At 44.6% G+C, this 22,289-nt stretch overlaps 1 protein-coding gene across 3 annotated transcripts in view; it reads right to left on the bottom strand.

The window, feature by feature from the left end:
• Positions 1-18,281: 18,281 nt before the first annotated feature.
• LOC115456687 (tyrosine-protein phosphatase non-receptor type 11-like) overlaps positions 18,282-22,289 on the bottom strand; it is a 131,725-nt gene continuing 127,717 nt past the window's right edge. For 2 of the 3 annotated variants that reach the window (XM_030185924.1, XM_030185925.1), the window contains exons 15-16: positions 21,904-22,018; positions 18,282-18,564 (exon numbers count right to left, since the gene is read on the bottom strand). In XM_030185924.1, coding sequence (XP_030041784.1) covers positions 21,934-22,018 — 85 coding nt within the window. In that variant the 3' untranslated portion in view covers positions 18,282-18,564; positions 21,904-21,933. Of the gene's footprint in view, positions 18,565-21,903; positions 22,019-22,289 lie in introns of those variants that run through there. The other variant, XM_030185926.1, reaches the window with a different exon arrangement.

The raw sequence follows: 22,289 nt of genomic DNA, 5'->3' as shown, positions 1-22,289 counted from the left end.
TTTTGGGATCTTGCCAGGTACTTGTGACCCGGATTGGCCACTGTTGGAAACAGGATACTGGGCTTGATCGACCTTTGGTCTATCCTAGTATGGCAAGGCTTTTGTTCTTATGTTGTTGCAGGAATGGATGCATGAATTTGTGGTACTTCAGGAGTCAGACAGCACACCAGAATGAGAGAGAAATCTTCTTTATTTGCCAGCAAACAAAGTAGAACATCAGCATTAAGTCTCTTCTTCTCTTTCTCAGCTCTCTGTGTCTTTGTGGCTTCTGTCTCAGCTGCTTCTCTCCTTCTGCTGTCTCTCCCTCTGTCTGTTCCTTCTGCTCTCTTTCTTTTGTCTGTTCCTTCTGCTCTCTTTCTTTTGTCTGTTCCTTCTGACGTAAGCTGCTTCTGCTCCCTCTTATATACAGTTCTAAGCCCCCTCCTAGCCTAGCCCCCCTTACTCTCCAATTGGTTAAGGAATAGATTGAGTACCTTGCCTCAACCAATCAGCTCTATACAAATATCAGTTACATAGGTTCCAGACATCCTAAACTGACCTGTGACCTGGGCCCCTCACACCAGACATTTGGGCTCCAGTCTCTTACATTTTATTATGATTAATTTCTCATATTCCTAGTACTAACTGCTAACTAAACTCTGGCATTCATTAAAGGGGTCAAAGGCCAATCTTACTTAATGGCATACATATCAGTTATTACTTTCAAGACCATTCCTACATTTACCTATAATTAATCAAGGAGAAGAGAGCTGACTAGTCCTGACCTCTTTTCACCTATCAGCTCCATACATCAAACCAGCCAGAACTGCAGATAAGTCAAAACACATGTTTGACCTCTTAAACAGCAGACAAAGAGTAATACAGAATTTAACAGACATTCTACACAGAAACAAAACTTATTAATTTACACAGAATACAGCATATTCTAAAGTAAGCAGAATCAGTATCCCTTATAAGCCATATCTACATATTAAGAACTTCTAAAATCTAACTCATTTATATCTAGAATTATTTAGAATCTAACTAAACAGCATTTCAGCCTAATCCTTTTAAATTGCCTGCAATATGCCTTGTTCATAATAGGATACATATGTGTTTGCATTAGCAATCCATCAATCACAAGGGTGAAAGAAATTCCTGTCTCTGACCTTTCTAACCTTTAGCTCGGCAAGCTAGACTTTCAAAATAATCTGAACCATCTGGCATTCCTTCACTTGCAGGGTGAAAGTTGCAATAGAATTTGACCACGCTTTTAAACCCTGGATTTTTAAACCAGAATTAACACTTAATATGATTTCTTATATATATAATTATGCCTATGGCTGCCTCATTCCCCCCTTTGAGACTAAAATCAGCTTATGCAGAGATAAGTCTCACAACTCAAACTCTGGAGATTATAGTGATCCTAACTAGGAATAGACTTATGAACCACCATTACCCTACTTGTTAAGGTTCGACGGCATACTGCCGAAGCACATGAGGCCAGGAAACAAAACAACAACCCTGCTAAAACTAAGACTATTAGGGAAATGAACAAGGGACGTATCCATGAGGTCAATGACCACCACCAGGAGGTAAGGTCTAATCCTCCTCGGTAATCCTCCACATTAAGGCTGGCCAACTGTAGGACTTTATCCATAGCATGCCTAACTACATGCGTCCTATTTATGACAATAGTACAGCACTCTGAAGAATTTAGCACTGTGCAGAGGCCACCCTGGGCTGCAAAGAGATAGTCAAGACCCATACGGTTATACCGAGAAACTATACTTAATTCATTAATTTGATCCTGCAATGCATTGACTACCACATTCAGCTCATGAACTAAAACATGGAGTAGAGACTGAAGTCTCCGGGTAGCCATACCTAGTTCAGTAATACCCGCTACCGGGCCCCCAATTAGAATCCAGGCCGTAGCAGAAAGGGCTACAAGTCTCTTTTTAGTCAGAGGATAAGTAGAGTTAATATACTGGAGGGCTAATTCAATCGCCTCATCCTCTGTGGCAACGGAGGAAGGTAAGGACAAGGCCTCTCGCTTAGAGCGGTGCGGGGATGGTGGCCTGAGGAGAGGAATAACTTTAGGAAAATAATTCAAAGTTACCAATACACAAAAATCATATGTGGGGGGAAGAATCATGTGGAGGACATTATCACAGAGCCAGTAATGACCAAAGAGAGGGCGACGAAAGTTCCCAATAAATGTTGGCACAGGATGGACACTAGGATGCCCATAATGCGAGCCCCTATCCCAGGGGGAACTAAGAAGAAATGGAGACTTTGTACACCATAGGTGCCAATCCCCAATTGTGACAGACCGCTCATATGATGCAACCCCTTCATACCCCGGGGACTTATGAAAGTAGAAAATAGGCCGGGACACTATAGTATTCTCAGTAGTATAGTTAGGAGCCAGATAATCACCTTGGTCATAATCTGCAGGTATGGTAGTAGGGCACATAGGAGTACCTGGAGAAACTACCCACACAGGTTCCTCCTTCTCTGGAAGAACATTAGTATAGTTACAGGGAATGGGAAGAACAGTTGAGATGTCTCTTGTTAAACAAAACACTCCAGAAGCTGGATAGGGAGACGTAAAAACTGGCCTTAGAGAAGAATCAGAGGGGGAAGTAGCATTATAAAAGGACCACCAAGTATAATCCTGGCTCCAAGGGCCTGAACTCGAGAAGTAGGGAGGTATAAGAGCTGGGAGCTGCACAGGAACAGGAACAGCTGGGACATCTGTGGTATAAGGAGAAAATCGGGAACACACAATACTGTTGGAATGTAATTGTATTTTACATGCATTGCCTGTCACCTATTATTTCTCTGTGATTACTCTGTGACCTCTGATGTGAATTACTTAGAGAGGTCACACAGCTATGCAACTTCCTGTGGGGGACAGATGCAGCAGATGCAGCACATGGAGCACATGGAGCTCATGATCTCTCCTAACCTGAGAGGATCTATGGTGGTGTGAGCATCCATTACCATCTAAGCACATGGAAGGAGCTGATAATACAAATGTATAGTAATATGTATATATAAGCCTGTCTGATTATAATCTAACTGCAAACTGTGAGTAAACAGATGTTTTGTTACTTCAACTTTAAAGTGACTCAGCAGTGAATTATTCTGGGGTGAATGAGAGAGAGATGAAGAAAGAAATTAACATTTCTAAAGCTGAAGCTGTGTGTACTAAAATCTGCTAATTATTTACTACAAATAATCCAACAAAAGGGTTATGGGCCCAGGGCCAGGAATTGAAAAAGAAGAGAAATATTACCAGGCAGAAAAAAAGGCCACATTTTTCTCTTAAGTTTTAAAGGAAAGATTCAGTCTGTCTCTCTCTCCCCCCACACAGCAGACAGAAGGCTAAGAAAATGGCTGAGGGAAGAAATTCACCATTTTTCTATTCTCTCAAGGTGCCTAAATTAACTGAGTTTAATTATCAGCAATGGGAATTAAGATTCATATGTCTCCTTCGAGCAAAAGGATTAAATATATGCTTAGACCAAGACAGAACAGCTGAAAATATGGCTGAATGGGACAATGCAAACTATTATGTGAAGTGCATGCTTTTGGAAGCTCTCTCAGAGAAACAAGCCATATTAGTAGAGGGAAAAGATACACCAAAGGACATTTTATATAAACTGAGAACTATGTATGCAACTACATATGCAAAGCAGCAACCAATTTGGTTGGCAGAGTTGAATGAAACCAAATTAAGGGATAAAAGTAAATGTAATGATCACATTATGCATCTTATGTCTTCATTTCAAAAGCTAGAACTTTCTGGAATTCCCATGTGTGATGCATTGAAAAGAGCATTTCTTTTTACCTCACTATCAAAGAAGTTTGATGTTTTTAGGTCTGTAAATGAGGCCATTGAAGGGCAATCTTTTGAACAGACAACATCAAAACTAAGGCAGGAATGCATAATAAATGATTCTGAGGAGATGTGTTCTCAAAGCAAGTCAGAGAGAAATGAAACAAATTTCTTGGCAAGGAACAGAGGAAGGCGGAGCTATGGGAAAACTCCACCCAAGGGCAAGCTGATTTGCTACTCATGTGGAAAGGAGGGACATGTATCTAAATGGTGTAAGGAAACACAAAACACTCCCCCTAGCTCACCTAAGCCAATGGAACTAAAGAATTTTCAAACCAGGAAATGTATGAAGGACAAAGATAAACACAAGGGCTTTCTAATGGCAGAAAAATCTTTGACTATGGTAAATAATAATTCAAATGAAAGTACTTGGATTTTGGATTCAGGGAGCACATGCCATTTAACCAATTGTAAGGATTTCTTTCAGGAAATGTGTCCAGAGGAAGGTATTCTTAAAACTGCAAACGCAGGGACTGCTAAGATCCAAGCAAAAGGTATTGGATTCTTAAAATGCAAAGTGTCTAATGAAGTTAAAGAAATTCCTGTAAGTGATGTCTTGTATATTCCCCAAGCAGTTTGCAATATGCTTAGTGTATCTACATTAGATAAGAAGGGATTTGTGATTCATTTTGAAAACAGTAAGTGCACAATCTCTAAAAATGATGAAGTGTATGCTGAAGCTTTTATGCATAATGATGTTTATAAACTGAGCATTTCAGGTGAAGCCTCACATATGGCGCAAGTAAGGAAGAATGATGGTAAATGTAGTCTGGAAATCTGGCACCGCCGCCTGGGACATCGTGATTCTAAGGTGATCCAGGATCTTTACAGTAAGCAACTGGCCACCGGCATTCAGATAAGTGCAGATGCTGGTAAAATGGAGAAATGCATAGACTGTGTTACTCAAAAAGGTGTGAGACCCTCATTTCCTGCATACACAGGAAATAGGAGTAATAAAGTGCTGGACTTAATACACAGTGACTTATGTGGACCGTTTAATATCCCATCATTGGGAAATAACAGATTTGTGCTAATATTCTTGGATGATTTCTCTAGATATTGTGTGGCCTATTTGCTGAAAGAGAAAAGTCAAGTCACAGACATGCTGAAGAAATACGTAGCCATGGTGAGCAATAAATTTGAAAGAAAACCAAAGGTTCTTCAGACCGACAACGGTGGTGAGTTCACTTCACAAAGCATGCGCACATTTCTAGAACAAGAAGGCATTCAGCATATCACAACAGTAGCTTATACACCAGAGCAAAATTCTGTTGCAGAGAGAAAATTTAGGTCACTTGTGGAAATGACCAGATGTATGCTGTCAGATAGCAATCTCCCTAAAAGACTATGGGGGGAAGCCATTCTCACAGCAGTGTACCTACAAAACAGAATGCCAACTAAAGGCGCTGAGCGCACACCACATGAGACATGGCATGGTAGGAAGCCAAACCTGTCACACATAAGAACATTTGGAAGTACAGCATATGCTCATGTACCAAAGCAAAGAAGGCATAAGCTGGATTCCACAACAGAAAGGGGCATTTTAGTTGGCTATACTCCAGGACACAAAGGATATAGAATTTTGAATCTGAAAACTGGCATTGTTGGCATAAGACATGTTACATATTTTGATGAAAACAAAAGGGTTGATAAAGGCTGGATTATCCCAGATGAGCCTTATCATCCAGAATATGAAACTAGAACCATAATAGACATGCCAGTGTATATAAATGCCATACCAAGGCAGATGTCTGAAAGCAACTCATCTGTATCTAACGAGGAACAGGCAGAGGAAACAGACACAGAAAGGATCATTGAAGAAGACAGTACAGTTGGAGAAGGGGAATCAATTGGAGAAGAACTCTCAGATTTAGAGGATGCGGAAAGGTCAGACCAATCTGTTGTCAGACGCTCATCCAGGGAAAACAAAGGTGTTCCACCCCCAAGACTGTCTTACCTAACAAAGTCAGCAGAAGCTCAAGAGCCCTTAACATGGGATGAGATTGAGAAAATGCCAGCAGAAGAAGCTGCTGAATGGCATAAAGCTGCACAAGAAGAAATTGATGCATTGGATAAAAATAATACTTGGATTCTTACAAAATTACCTCCTGGCAAGAAAGCTATAGGATGCAAATGGGTATTCAAGTTAAAAAGGAATGCACAAGGAAAAGTGGAAAGGTATAAAGCCAGATTAGTCGCAAAGGGATATCTTCAAAAATATGGAGAAGATTTTGATGAAGTGTTTGCACCTGTAGTGAAACACACGACAATCAGAACACTTCTGAGCATTGCAGTCTCAAAAGGCATGCAAGTCAACCACATTGATGTGAAAACAGCGTTTCTTCACGGAGATATAACTGAAGACTTGTACATGGAACAGCCAACAGGTTTCATAAATACAAAACAAAGACAGCTAGTGTGTAAATTAAACAAAGGTCTTTATGGATTAAAGCAAAGTGCAAAATGTTGGAATGATAAATTGCATGAAATATTGACAAATTTAGGATTTAAGCAAGGTGAAGCAGATAAATGCTTGTACACTAGGTGCACAAATGGACAATATGCATACATTTTAGCTTTTGTTGATGATCTGCTCATTGCAAGCAAAAGTGAGCAAGAGTACAAGGACATTGTAAAGTGTTTAAACCACAATGTTGAGATAAAAGAACTTGGAAATGTGTCATACTATCTTGGTATAGAAATTGAGAAACAAAATGATGGTTCTTATCTTCTAAGCCAGAAGCAGAAAATAAATGAGCTTATTGAAAGTTTAGGTATGCAAGATGCCCAAGTTGTAAGCACTCCCATGATCACTGATTTTCTGAAGGATGAAACAGTAAGAGAACCTTTACCAGATAACATCCAATATAGATCAGCCATAGGTAAGCTTTTATATCTAGCTACCACATACAGGGCTGATATAGCAAATGCAGTAGGAATTTTGAGCAGAAGGGTCAGCTCACCTACCAAATCAGATTGGACTGCAGTTAAAAGGATGGTAAGGTATTTAAAGGGTACCATTGATTGTAAATTAAAGATTTCAGCCAATAGTAATCCAAAACTAATATGTTACTGTGATTCAGATTGGGCAGGGGATCATTCTGATTATAAATCCACAAGTGGATATGTGTTTATGTATGGAAATGTACAAATTTCATGGGCCAGTCATAAACAAAGTATTGTGAGTCTGTCTTCTACAGAAGCTGAATATGTGGCTGTATCGGAAGCGTGCAGAGAACTGATGTGGATTGAAAAACTTATGCTGGATTTTGGTATAGCTGAACAGAGACCAATCCAGATAATGGAAGATAATCAGAGCTGCATCCGACTGTCACAGAATGACAAGGTTCAGTCACGCACCAAGCACATCGCAACGAAATACCACAACGTGCGAGAGTTGGCAAAAGAAGGGGTCATCAGTCTACACTATTGTCACACCAGTGAGATGACAGCTGACATCATGACCAAACCGTTACCCAGAGAACATTTTGTGAATCTGCGTATAAAGCTTGGACTTTGTATGAATAAATAATTGCATGACAGTTATGCATGAGAAGGGGTTTGTTGGAATGTAATTGTATTTTACATGCATTGCCTGTCACCTATTATTTCTCTGTGATTACTCTGTGACCTCTGATGTGAATTACTTAGAGAGGTCACACAGCTATGCAACTTCCTGTGGGGGACAGATGCAGCAGATGCAGCACATGGAGCACATGGAGCTCATGATCTCTCCTAACCTGAGAGGATCTATGGTGGTGTGAGCATCCATTACCATCTAAGCACATGGAAGGAGCTGATAATACAAATGTATAGTAATATGTATATATAAGCCTGTCTGATTATAATCTAACTGCAAACTGTGAGTAAACAGATGTTTTGTTACTTCAACTTTAAAGTGACTCAGCAGTGAATTATTCTGGGGTGAATGAGAGAGAGATGAAGAAAGAAATTAACATTTCTAAAGCTGAAGCTGTGTGTACTAAAATCTGCTAATTATTTACTACAAATAATCCAACAAATACAAGGGGAAGTAATCTTTGCCTGGCTAATTAATTCCTGGACTGAGTGTAACCAAAGGTTGGAGCGAGTTGGGGTACTAGGAAAAAGGAGGCAAGGAGTAGAAAACAACAAAAGCATCCAAACTACTAACATTTTCTTTCTTCCTAATCTAAAACAAATACAGCAAACTAATTGAGCAATAATATTTCAACAGTCTGTGCTAATCACAGATTATTCTCATATAGTGTTCTCAGTCTTTGAGTTCTTATACCAGTTGGGATAGACCCTCAACTGACAAGGATCAAGCTTTCAAATTCCAAGAAAGCCAGAATCAGGACAAGAAAGAGTCTCAGTGTGAAGCCGAAGTTCAGCAACTCCTGCAGTATGCAGTTGACCCTTCTTTTCAGCTAGTAGATTCTTTGGTTCGGGTCAAGCGCAACTTCAATGGCTCCGCAGGATCTCTTTCTGCTCTCCACTGTTTAGGCTCCGTCTGATCCGTGCTGGGCTCAGTCTGGTCAGCAGACTTAATTCGAGACCAATGGACCCATGGAGTTATCCCTGCGACCTTCACAGCTGTAGGGGTAGAAAGCAAAACAGTAAAAGGTCCTTTCCATCGGGGCCCCAGAGGCTGGAGCCTCCAGTCTTTCACCCAAACTCTATCCCCTGGCAGGAAGGAATGTACCTGAGCCTGGAAGGGGACAGGGTTTATTTCTCTCACATAAGACTGAAGCTCAGAAATTATCCTGCCCAAGAGGGCTACCTGCTCCTGCACCTGGGCAGACCCTAAAATCCCTATGTCTCCCTTAATTCCCTGCAAAATGGCTGGGGGCTTCCCATAAACAATTTCAAAGGGAGAGAGGGCTGTTCCTTTAGTTGGGGTGCATCGGAGGCGGAAGAGGGCTAGTGGCAGTGCCTGTGGCCATTTCAGTTGGGTTTCCTGACAAATCTTTGCTAGGCTATTTTTCAAGGTTCTGTTTGCCCGCTCAACCTGCCCTGAACTCTGGGGACGATAGGCACAATGCAATTTCCAGGTAATGCGCAATGCGCGGGACAGGGCCTGAAGTGTAGCTTCAACAAAGGCGGGACCATTATCTGAACCTATGGCAAGGGGCAGTCCATACCTGGGGATGACATCCCTAAGGAGGGCTCGAGCTACTTCTGTGGCTCTCTCAGTAACTGTAGGATATGCTTCCACCCACCCAGAAAAGGTACAGACCATGACCAAAAGGTATCGGAGCCTACCGCTCCTGGGCATTTCTGTGAAGTCTATAACTAGAGACTCAAAGGGTGTTAGTCCTCTAGACTGAACTCCTGGTGGAATACGGGGTCCCTGACGAGCATTATTCTGGGCACAGAGAGTACATCGGGAAGAGGCAGTGGCAACCAGACTATCCAATCCTTCCAGCACCACTACTCGACTGAGTAGGCGGGCTAGTGCTGTTTTCCCTAAGTGTGATAGGTCATGAGCTTGAGACACTACAGGCCAAGCTAGGTGGCGTGGCACCAGAACTCTGGTATCAGGGAGATGTAACCAGCCATCAGGTCTCCTTACTGCACCTTCCTCTTGAGCCCATTTCTCTTCCATTTGGGTATACATAGGCGTCCATTCTTGCAGTCGAATTTGGAACAGGGGAGTCACAGTACTTGCTGGGGGTCCTCGAGCAGCTTCCTTGGCCACCCGATCAGCATGACGGTTCCCTCGGGCCACTGGAGTATCTATCCTTTGGTGTCCCCTGCAGTGAATGACAGCTACCTTCTTAGGTGCCCAAACAGCCTCTAGCAGCTGAAGTATTTCAGGTCCATACTTAACAGGTTGGCCTGCAGCATTTATGAGTCCCTTTTCCTTATACAAAGCTCCATGAGCATGTAGAGTTGTGAAGGCATACTTGGAATCAGTATAAATGTTGGTCACCAGTCCTGCTGCTAGCTCCAGAGCTCGTATGAGGGCCACAAGTTCTGCTTTCTGGGCTGAAGTTCCTTGGGGCAGGGCTCTTGCTTCTATCACCTTGTCTTCTGTCACCACAGCATAGCCTGCCAATCGCTTGGAGTTCTCCACATAACTGCTTCCATCTGTGAAATAAATTACATCTGGGTCCCTCCAAGGAACATCTTTAAGATCTGGTCGACTGGAGTACACTTCATCCATGGTTTGGATACAGTCATGATCCGGTGGTCCCTCAGATGCTGGCAAAAGAGTGGCGGGATTGAATGTAGCCACTGTTTCCAGGTGTATCCGTGGATTCTCACACAAGCTAGCTTGGTACTTAACCATGCGGTTATTTGTAAACCAGTGGTTGCCCTTATATTCCATGAGAGTGAGAACTGCGTGGGGGACTTTAACAACCAGTTCTTGCCCCAAGGTCAACTTATCAGCTTCCTGAACCAGTAAGGCTGTTGCTGCAATAGCCCTCATGCAGGCTGGCCATCCTTTAGCCACTCCATCCAGCTGTTTAGACAGGTATGCAACAGGCCTCTGCCAGGATCTCATCATCTGGGTCAGCACACCCAGAGCAACCCCCTGTCGCTCATGGACATACAGTGAGAAAGGTTTCTCCACATCAGGAAGGCCTAACGCAGGGGCTTGGAGTAGGGCTTTCTTTATGGCAATGAAGGATTGTTGAGCTGTAGGTCCCCATTCAAATGGTTCCTTTTCACCCCCCTTTGTGGCCTGATAAAGGGGTTTCGCCATCAATGCAAAATTTGGAATCCAAATTCTGCAGAATCCGGCTGCTCCCAGAAATTCCCTAACTTCCCTTCTGGACTTGGGTTGGGGAATTGCAGCAACTGCTTGCTTCCTACTGACATCCAGTCTCCGACTTCCCTGGGAAATACAAAAGCCCAGATACTTCACTTCTGACTGACAAAGTTGGGCCTTTGAGCGTGAGACCTTATAGCCTGCATCCAAGAGTAGCTCCAGCAATTCTCTGGTAGCCTCAAAACACTCTTCCTGAGTCACTGCTGCAATCAGGAGGTCATCTACATACTGGAGTAAAACTCGCCTGGAAGGCTCAGATTTAAAAGTCTTAAGGTCTTGCCCTAGGGCTGTCCCAAAAATGGTGGGGGAGTTCTTGAACCCCTGTGGCAGGCGGGTCCATGTATACTGAAGCTTCCTTCCTGTTACTGGGTTTTCCCATTGAAAGGCGAAAAGCAGTTGACTGGCGGGGGCCACCCGAATACAAAAGAAGGCATCTTTTAGGTCTAGTGTCGTGAAATGGGTAGCTCCAGAAGGTATCAATCCTAGCAAAACATATGGATTAGGCACTACAGGGTGTAATGAAATAGTGGATTTGTTGACCACTCGTAAGTCTTGGACTGGCCGGTAGTCCTCAGTCCCTGGCTTCTGAACTGGCAACAGTGGCGTATTCCATGGAGACTGGCAAGGTCGAATAATTCCATGGGATAACAAACGATTCAGGTGTGCTTGGATCCCTTCCAGAGCCTTTCGGGGAATTGGGTATTGGCGAAGATGGATTGGCCGGGCACTTGGAAGTAAGTCTACATGGACAGGAGGAATATTTCGAGCCAACCCTGGGGGATTATCTTCTGCCCATACCCCACTGACCTGAAAGCTGTCCGCCAGGGGTAGGTCAACTTGGCCATGTGACTGATGCAGCCGCCATTCTTCTTCAAGAGGGCAGCAGAAACTCAATATACCCTTAGGGCTAGATGTCGGGGGCCGAAAGGAGACTGAAGTCTGGCCATCAGAGTCAAAGGAAATTTGGGCCCTAAGCTTGGACAGCAGGTCTCGACCTAACAAAGGGATTGGACAGTCTGGCATATACAGGAATTCATGAGTGACTGTGTGTGAGCCTAATTGGCATCTACGGGTCGTCAGAAAGGGCCTCCGGTTCTGCACCCCCGTGGCTCCCACCACTCGGACAGTTTTTCCAGACACAGGCGCTAATCGCTCCGTCACAACAGAATGTTCAGCTCCGGTATCAATCATGAATGGAATTGAGCGGCTCCCTATAGTTAACTTGACCATAGGTTCCTGGGAGCCCAGTTTGTAGGAACCCGGTCTGTCCTATTCGTCCCATTCTGCCATCTCGGCTATCCCGATGATGTCAGATTCAGGAGGCTCATATCTTCCCTCTCGAACTCGGCCTCGGCTTCCTCGATCTCCTGGTCCCCTTCTCAGTCCCTGGCGCCTCTGGGGGCATTCATCTTTCCAGTGCCCTCTTTCCTTACAGTAGGCACACTGGTCCCTCTCCAATCTTGGTCTGGGATTCTCCCCCCTTGGCCGGGATTGATTGAAGGAATCTCGGGGCCTGGCTGGTGGTCCGGGGTCCCACTTGGGCTTCCCATTAGCTAGAGGTCGACCTCGGTTAAGGGTGGAATTAGTAATGGCTGCCGCTAAAAGGTCGGCCTTCTTCTGCATCTTCCGGTCAGCCTCTCGGCGCACCTCCTGATCCCTATTAATGAAAACCTTGGTTGCGATCTCAATTAGCTGGGTGGTATTCATCCCTGCGAATCCCTCCTGACGCTGCAACTTCTTCCGGATATCTGGCATACTCTGGGCCACCAATGCGCTATTCACCATTCTCTGGTTTTCTAGTGCCTCAGGGTCAAATGGGGTGTATGTTCTGTAGGCTTCAATTAGTCGCTCTAAAAAGGCCCCAGGGGATTCAGTTGCCCCTTGGAGAATTTCAGAGACCTTTGCCAAATTAATGGGCCTCTTTATGCCTTTCCTCATACCTTCCAGCAAGTCCCGGCAATAGCCAGACAACAGTTCATATTGCTGCCCATTATTTGGATCCCAAGCTGGAGCTGCGCGAGGGAACCGAGCTCTAACCCATTCCTCTAGGTTCTGTGTCCCCTCGGGGGCACGCGCTCGCGTGATGGCCTCAGCATTTTGCAAAATCTTCCGCCTCTCCTCAGTTGTGAAGAGGATCAGGAGAAGTTGTTGACAATCAGTCCAGGTTGGGTTATGGGTGGCCATAATGCTAGCCACTAGGTCCACTACTGCCTGAGGCTTTTCAGTATAAGAGGGGTAATGCGTCTTCCAATTCAGGAGATCGGTGGTTGTGAAGGGTACATACTGGTAGGCCTGTGCCTGCATAACCTGACCCTCATTATTAGGATCCGGTCGAGTGATGGTTACCTGTCGGAGTGGCAGAACTCTCGAGGAGGTGGGAATGGAATCTGAGGTAGAGCTAGGAGCTACCCTCCTATCATGCTCAAAAGTGATTGCAGCAGGTCTAACCCATTCAGTGGAGGTGTGTTGAAACCCTGAGGGATGGGGAGGGGTACTCATAGACTGAGAGGTGGTCACAGGTGATTCAGTCCATTGAAAGGGATGCCGGGCCCCTGATGAGTGGGTAGGGGTATTAGAAGGAGAGGCTGGGCTGTCGGGAGTTGAGGAGTCAGGGAGTGGAGCCCAAAGCGGGTCTACAGAGGTTAACAGGGAAGGATGTGGCAGAGGAGGGTAGAGACTGGCTGAAAAGTCCAACCTAGGATGTGGTGGGGTTCGCACAGTGGGGGAGGAACTATCCGGAGAAGCCTGTGCTGGAGAAGCTTGGGCTGGGCGGCGTGGATCTCTAGGGGCGGCACGGAACCCCAACAATGGGCCATAAGGTGGTGGCTCAAGATCTGAGGGGTCATCAGAAAGTATGGGTTTCTCAGACAGGGTAGGGGCGGAAGCCACCGATTGGGTGGTAGGCTTCCTGGGGCTCTTTCCCTCTTCCAGTTTAGATTTTCTAATCTTTCTTTGAGCACGGCCTAACATGAATTTTACTGGGGAACCCATATAAATTTTCAACCAAGAGGGAGGGTCAGTCACAAGGCTGTCCCAGGAATCTATATAGGGGAGTTGTTCAGAATATTCCGGTTCTCCTACAATTATACTGTAGACCTTCCGGATTACTTCAATATCTAAGCTGCCACTAGGGGGCCACCCCACTCCCATAGATGGCCACTCAACTTCACACAAGGTTCTTAGAGTACTTGAGCTTAAAGTCTGTCCATAATCATTAATTAAAAATCCTTTCTTGAAGTTCTTAAGCATACAGTCTAGGGGAGTATCAATTTGTCTAGACGATTTCCCTCCCATAATGCTTACAGTTACAACACACAAAAGGGAAGGAGTTTTTGGATTTGTGGTAAGGGGTCCACAGATCCGAGACACAAGATAGACAGACACCAATCGCTTCCTTCCGTCACTGGCCAATTGAACTCGCGTTAATTGGAAACGCAGTTATAAGAAGTCCGCACTCATTTAACATTCACACATCACACATTCATTCAGTACAGAAAATCCCACCCAACAATTTCAGATTTCTCAGATACAGATAAGCTCAAGCGGTTTCGCTTCTAATCTCCACTAGACTAGAAGGTACTAGGGCCTTCGCTGAGAGTTGATCAGACTCTCCTTCCCCCAATTTTTGAGGGGCTGGTTTACAGTTTCCTAGCTAGGATTACAATACAGAATACAGAATACATACCCGGCGAATGTTCTCCAGTCAGTTGGGTGCTGGGATTAATGCAGGATTCAGAATCCCACCGCTGCCACCAAGAATTGTTGCAGGAATGGATGCATGAATTTGTGGTACTTCAGGAGTCAGACAGCACACCAGAATGAGAGAGAAATCTTCTTTATTTGCCAGCAAACAAAGTAGAACATCAGCATTAAGTCTCTTCTTCTCTTTCTCAGCTCTCTGTGTCTTTGTGGCTTCTGTCTCAGCTGCTTCTCTCCTTCTGCTGTCTCTCCCTCTGTCTGTTCCTTCTGCTCTCTTTCTTTTGTCTGTTCCTTCTGCTCTCTTTCTTTTGTCTGTTCCTTCTGCTCTCTTTCTTTTGTCTGTTCCTTCTGCTCTCTTTCTTTTGTCTGTTCCTTCTGACGTAAGCTGCTTCTGCTCCCTCTTATATACAGTTCTAAGCCCCCTCCTAGCCTAGCCCCCCTTACTCTCCAATTGGTTAAGGAATAGATTGATTACCTTGCCTCAACCAATCAGCTCTATACAAATATCAGTTACATAGGTTCCAGACATCCTAAACTGACCTGTGACCTGGGCCCCTCACACCAGACATTTGGGCTCCAGTCTCTTACATTTTATTATGATTAATTTCTCATATTCCTAGTACTAACTGCTAACTAAACTCTGGCATTCATTAAAGGGGTCAAAGGCCAATCTTACTTAATGGCATACATATCAGTTATTACTTTCAAGACCATTCCTACATTTACCTATAATTAATCAAGGAGAAGAGAGCTGACTAGTCCTGACCTCTTTTCACCTATCAGCTCCATACATCAAACCAGCCAGAACTGCAGATAAGTCAAAACACATGTTTGACCTCTTAAACAGCAGACAAAGAGTAATACAGAATTTAACAGACATTCTACACAGAAACAAAACTTATTAATTTACACAGAATACAGCATATTCTAAAGTAAGCAGAATCAGTATCCCTTATAAGCCATATCTACATATTAAGAACTTCTAAAATCTAACTCATTTATATCTAGAATTATTTAGAATCTAACTAAACAGCATTTCAGCCTAATCCTTTTAAATTGCCTGCAATATGCCTTGTTCATAATAGGATACATATGTGTTTGCATTAGCAATCCATCAATCACAAGGGTGAAAGAAATTCCTGTCTCTGACCTTTCTAACCTTTAGCTCGGCAAGCTAGACTTTCAAAATAATCTGAACCATCTGGCATTCCTTCACTTGCAGGGTGAAAGTTGCAATAGAATTTGACCACGCTTTTAAACCCTGGATTTTTAAACCAGAATTAACACTTAATATGATTTCTTATATATATAATTATGCCTATGGCTGCCTCAATGTAACCTTGCATATTTTTTATTAGTGTTTCATTACAAACTACTATAACTTTTCTGTAGTGGTTAATCAAGCATAATACACAAACTCAGTGGAGGTTTTCCTTACAATTGTAAGAGGTCTGCTTTAATTCTCCCCTGGGGAAAAGGTTCTACCACCAGTGCAGTCACTGATTGGCTGTAGCTTCCTTTCCAAGAATGCAGAAAGGAAATGTCAAAGTTTAGAGAGAGAAAGGAAGTGACCTTGGTATGTTCTTTTGTTTTGAGGAGGAAGGATCTGCTTTAACCAAATGAAAGGGCTGGAGCCTTGTCTGTGATGGCTCTTTGGAATGAGACCCTGTGCTGGAGGAGCTACAGGTTCAAATACTTTCATTGTAGAGAGTGGGGCTTCCTCATTTATTTTACAGCAGTCAGGGAAGAAGCATAAGAGGGAGAAAAAGCAAGTGACCCCAAGTTAGTCTGCTTTTCAAGATATCCACAATGAATATGCATGAACAAGCACTGCCTCCATTGTATGCAGATATATCTCATATATATTCATTGTGGACATCTTGTAAATCAGACTGGCTTTAGGTCCCCTGAGGACTGGGTTGAGAAACTCTAGTAGAGACTTTGATTGCATAGACAGTTGTGGATTTGAGTATAGCTCCTTGGTATTTTCTCCCAGTCTTCAAGCAGTGGCGTAGCTATGTGGGGCCCGAGGGGGCCTGGGCCCCCATAGATTTCCTCCTGGACCCCCCTCCCGACGACCCTCTCGACCTCCCCCCCCCCCCACCTACCTTCAGTTTTGCTGGCAGGGGAGCCCAATCCCCACCAGCCGACGTCCTCTTCGCCTTCAGTCAAAAAAGTCTTCGTTCTTTGTTTGTTCGTTGCACGTGCAGGACGTCAGCATGCAACAGAACGAAGACGTTTTTGACTGCAGGATGAAGAGGACGTCGGCTGGCGGGGATTGGGGTCCCCCGCCAGCAAAACCGAAGGTAGGCGACGGCGGGGGAGGGTTCGCGGGGGGGGGGGGGAGGGTCGAGAGGGTGGGAGGTTGTGAAAAGTGGCGGCGGGTTGGCAATAGCGGGGGGGGGGGGGGGGGGGCGGCTAAAATGTGCCTCCTCACCTCGGGCTCTGGACCCCCCTCCCACCGAAGTCTGGCTACGCCCCTGTCTTCAAGTGGCACCAACAGGTCTGGTTTTCAGGATATCTGTAATGAATATTCATGAGAGATATTTGTATGTCTATTACTTCCATTGTATGCAAATCCCTCTCAAGAATCACTGATCTGCTGGTGGCTCTTAAAGATGAGACGTGAATACAAATGGTCTAATATGACTAAATGGTCAGATTTTAACTTTATATACAGCTCTGTGTAAGTAAGGCTGACATCAATACTATAGCTGACGGTGGGATTTGAACCAGCCCTTACCATGGGCTGTTGAGGTTTTCACAGGAAAAAAAAACTCTTGGGAACTTATGTTTCCATCTATGGGAGAAAAAGAACAACTGGACAGAGGTTCCCTTGCTAGGGGCTGCTCCTGGTACTGATGGTTATAGCCAAGTACAGGACTAAGAACAAATTTAAAAAAAAAGCTGCAGGTTCAAATTCGGCCCCTTATTTATATTAAAATTTTTGCAGGTCAATATTTAGACTCTGATTTGTTTTTTTAATATATACCATAGTGATTAAGTAAAATCTGGTTAGTAACTGCTGCTATTCAGACAGAGCAAACTGTACCACCGTTTAACACCTATCCAGATAACTGTCCACATAAAGTTAGTACAACAATTGTTCCGTCTGAACTTTATCCACGTCATAATTTGAATATTGCTGCTAACCAGAAAACTTTGGCCCCACTGCCCCATACCACCCTGGTTCCATATGAATAGCATTAGGGTGGTCTGTGTGATGTATCCCACACAGAAATAATTCTCTCACTCACAGTGTCTTCAGCTCTTTAAAATACTGACCACTTATGATGAGCTTGGTAATATCCCCATAATGCATCTCTCTGCTCAGATAAAACAGTATTTTGTATATTAATATACCAATTTTATTTACAGTCTCATAATGCAGAATCTGATAGAATCTCTAATGTAAGGGGAGGGGGAAGGGGAAATGGGACTTGATATACCGCCTTTCTGAGGTGTTTTGCAACTACATTCAAAGCGGTTTACATATATTCAGGTACTTATTTTGTACCAGGGGCAATGGAGGGTTAAGTGACTTGCCCAGAGTCACAAGGAGCTGCAGTGGGAATCAAACTCATGTCCCCAGGATCAAAGTCCACTGCAATAACCACTAGGCTACTCTTCCACTCCACTAGCCCTAACAAATAATTGGAATTAATTCATTATAATTAGCATGAATTTGCCATTCTGTAAATTTAGGCGTTCAAAATATATAGCAGGGCTGTCAAGACAGAGCCAGGCCTGGGACAGGGCTGCTGCAGCTGCCGCCCCCCCCCCCCCCCCCTCCCTCCCTCCCCACTGATTTGCATCACTTCTGCTGTTCTGTTACTCTGGTTTGAGATTTGTGGAAGACTGTTCTTCTGTTTCTGCTCTCTGTCTTTGTGCTGAATATTTAGAACAAAATTTCTGTACTGGGATCTGCTAGCCTCCAGCCAAAGCAAAAGCCCAAGACAGTTTTCTTAAATACCTAAATTTTAATTATTGCACATATTTACAAAACAAAGAGAAACAAAAGTCATCAATGTTAAACAGTTTGTCCTAAGAACATCCGTGGACAACAGTCCATGCTCGGTAATAAGTTAGTCCCAGCTACATTCACACATTCTCCTTCCCTCAGTGGCTCCATTTCCTGCCAAGCCCAAAGTGCACTCAGGTGGGAAAGCCGAACTCTTCAGAGCAAACGGAACCAGCAAAACAGTCACTGCAAGTTTACATCCTGGAAAGAAAGAAAACAAGTCTTGAAAGGGAGAGGAACTGGCAGAGGCCTGTCAGGGGCAGCAGCTCATCTATTCTCCCTCTAATCCATCAAATTCTTGCATATTGATAAAGAATCACACTGGATGGCAAAATGCTTGACCAAGAACCAGTGATGTTTTGGAAAGAGAAGAGGCAAGAGAGAGCAAGACCTAAACTCCTGCACCAGTGATGACACCGATGACCTCTCACTGGCAGGTGGAAGATGACACAAAGGACAGAAAAGTGGTGGGCACAAGAGGAACAGAAGACAGTCGACCCAGAAGGCAGCGTGGGGGGAAAGACGCTTTTACAAGTGCAAGAACTGATCAAGACGACAACAAGCAAGGGTGAGCTTTCAATTGCAAAGACATAACACTATATTCAGCAACTTCTCCTCAGATAAGTCCAACTCACTTATCTAAATTATGCCGCTGAAAATCTGAACAATCCGCCTTGCACTATTCCGGGTGGTCTGAGGGCGGAATCGAGGTGGAGTCAGGAGTTGCCTAGTTAGTGGCTAACCAGGTTACTACTATCCGGACAGGGGTGTTCTGGTAAATTTTTAACAACAGGCTCTTTCTCCGGACGTAGCCAGCTCTGCAGTTGGAAGGGCCAGGGGTGGCCGGGGGAGGGGGGGAGCAACACTTGCCTCTCTCTCCTCCCTTCCTTAGTGCGGGCTTGCTAGGCATACCTTTGTTGGCAGCCAATAAATGGACTGCCACCACTCCCAACGTCTTGCTCTGAGCAGCATGCTGGAACTTCTCTCACATGCTCGAGAAGTCCCAGCCTGCTGCCCAGAGCTGGAAACAAGGAGCGGGGAGCAGCAATAGTCTATTTACTTGGCTGGCAGGGCTCAGCATCCCCACCAGCAAAGTAAAAGAGAATTCAGCAGGGGGCCCAAGCCCACATTTTGGGAGCCAGTTGTTAAAGTAGCCATGGAGGGCCCTACTTTAACAACCGGCTCCCAAAATTCTTAAAAACTTAACAACCGGCTCTTGAGAGCCTGTGAGAGCCTGCTCCAGCACACCACTGTATCCGGATAAAGCTAAGACAGCAAAAGGTTGTCCTGCTTATCCAAGAACCACCAGTACCTGGATAAATGCCGGTGGCCACTTTATACACAGTTATTCAGCTTTGGTATCCAGGCACACTCCAACATTAAAAACAAAGTCCAAGACAACCAGCAATTTAAAAAACACCAACCGCCACGGGCTGAATATTAACCGAGATATTTTTAATGCACTTTGCATCCTAAATAACACAGACCCCACAATGAAATTATGTTGTGTGTGCAACATTTGGAATATTGTCCTTAAAAAAAAAAAAAATTCTGTTTAGGCCCCTCACTTCCTGCCGAACACTTCATTACCAACCTGGCATCTAGTATCAGCCTAATGCCATCTTGATAACTACACTGGTTAAAGTAAGGTTCTGCCCCCACCCTCATCCTGTAGCTCTGTTCTGACAACAAACCTTAACATGCACTAGTTATGCGGATTACCTGCCCTTTAACCAACATAATTAGCAATGCAGAGTCAGGCCCAGGCTGGTCGACAGGTACAGCAGAAGTCCTGCTGCTGGCTTGGTAGAAGGAGTTTGGAGTCAGGAGTTGAAGGCCCGCAGCCATGTAGGTGTCCTTTACATAGACACAGGCAGAAAGCAGGAGGAGGGCCCAGACAGCAGGGCTGTGGAGTCAGTTCCCACTCAAACAACTCTCGATTGCTGCTGATATTAGGCTTTACATTTTTTGTTCTGGATCTAAAGTACTATCGGGGGGGCATTTTCGAAAGAGAAGGACACCCATCTTCCAACACAAATCGGGAGATGGGCGTCCTTCCCTCAGGGTCGCCCAAATCGGCATAATCGAAAGCCGATTTTGGGCGCCCTCAACTGCAGTCCGTCGCAAGGACGACCAAAGTTCACGGGGGTGTGTCAGAGGCGTAGCAAAGGAGGGACTGGGGAGTGCTTAAGAGATGGGCGTCCTCATCCAATAGTGGAAAAAAGAAGGGCGTCCCTGATGAGCATTTCGTCAACTTTACTTGGTCCATTTTTTTTCATGACCAAACCTCAAAAAGGTGCCCAAACTGACCAGATGACCACCAGAGGGAATCGGGGATGACCTCCCCTTACTCCCCCAGTGGTCACTACACCCCTCCCACCCTAAAAAAAAAAAAATAATTAATTTTTTGCCAGCCTCAAATGTCATACCCAGCTCCATGACAGCAGTATGCAGGTCCCTGGAGCAGTTTTAGTTGGTGCAGTGCACTTCAGGCAGGTGGACCCACTGTACCCACATGTAGGTGCCCCCCTTCACCCCTTAGGGCTATGGTAATCGTGTACAGTTGTGGGGAGTGGGTTTTGGGGGGGGGGTTGGGGGGCTCAGCACCGAAGGTAAGGGAGCTATGCACCTGGGAGCAATTTGTGAAGTCCACTGCAGTGCCCCCTAGGGTGCCCGGTTGGTGTCCTGGCATGTGAGGGGGACCAGTGCACTACGAATGCTGGCTCCTCCCACGACCAAATGCCTTGGATTTGGTTGTTTTTGAGATGGGCGTCCTCAGTTTCCATTATCACCAAAAACCAGGGACGACCATCTCTAAGGTCGACCTAAATGTTGAGATTTGGGTGTCACCAACCGTATTATTGAAACAAAAGATGGACACCCATCTTGTTTCGATAATAGCGGTTTCCCCGCCCCTTCATGGGGCTGTCCTGCGGGGACACCCTCAGGAAAACTTGGGCGCCCCGCCCCGTTCGATTATGCCCCTCCACATTTACCAGTACTTTAGATCCAGAACTAAACTTTTAAAGCGTAATATCAGTAGGAGCTGGAGTCAGAGAAAAATAAGGGGTATGTTTACTAAGGTGCATTAGTGTTTTTAACTCGCCTTTAAAGTTAAGGTGTGTTAAACGCTAACACACCAATTCATTCCTATAGGCATGTTAGCGTTTGATGCACGTCAACCATTAATGCGTGTTAAACACGCTAATGCGCCTATAGCGCATCTTTGTAAACACAAGTCTAAGTGAAGTATATATTGATAAATTTACCATATAACATTGTAAACTTTTATTATGAAGCTGCTGTTGGAGTCAATACATTTTTACCGACTCCAACTCCACCCAAAATTGCTTCCGACTCCATGATTCCAACTCCAGCTCCGACTCCATACCCCTGCCAGATAGGAGAGAGGGTTTTTTTTTTTTTTGTTACAGTAGCAGGAGGGAAGAAAGTGAAGCCACAAACAAGAAATGAAATAGGAAGACCCCACCCCAAATGAAATGCCACAAACCAACATCTTTTTCATACACATCCTAGTACCTGTACAACTTCGGCACTTCTGACTGGCAACTATCTTCCCGTGAAGCTCACCCCTGAAACTTTAGGGGCCTTGATGTTTATGTTCTCATACAGACAAGAATCATCTTCATCAATCCTAGGAAGAGAACGACATGTCTCCTTGGTATTTGCATATATTAGAGGGAAGAGAACAGAAGAAGGAAGTGTATGAGGTGAAGCAGGAGGAGAGAATATTTATTTATTTTGACATTTATAGCCCACATTTTCCTAAACAACGTTTAGGTTCAATATGGCTTACAGACACAAATTTAGAGAAATACATGCTGTACGGTGCAGCTGACTGCAATTAAGCATAATGGTCCCAATAATCACACCGCGGGAGATCGACAAGCTGTCTCCCGTGGTCA

Source organism: Microcaecilia unicolor, chromosome 13 (assembly GCF_901765095.1).
Source record: "Microcaecilia unicolor chromosome 13, aMicUni1.1, whole genome shotgun sequence".
NCBI lineage: Eukaryota > Metazoa > Chordata > Amphibia > Gymnophiona > Siphonopidae > Microcaecilia > Microcaecilia unicolor.
The sequence above is the reverse complement of the archived record's forward strand: the minus strand, read 5'-3'. Positions and strand labels throughout refer to the sequence as shown.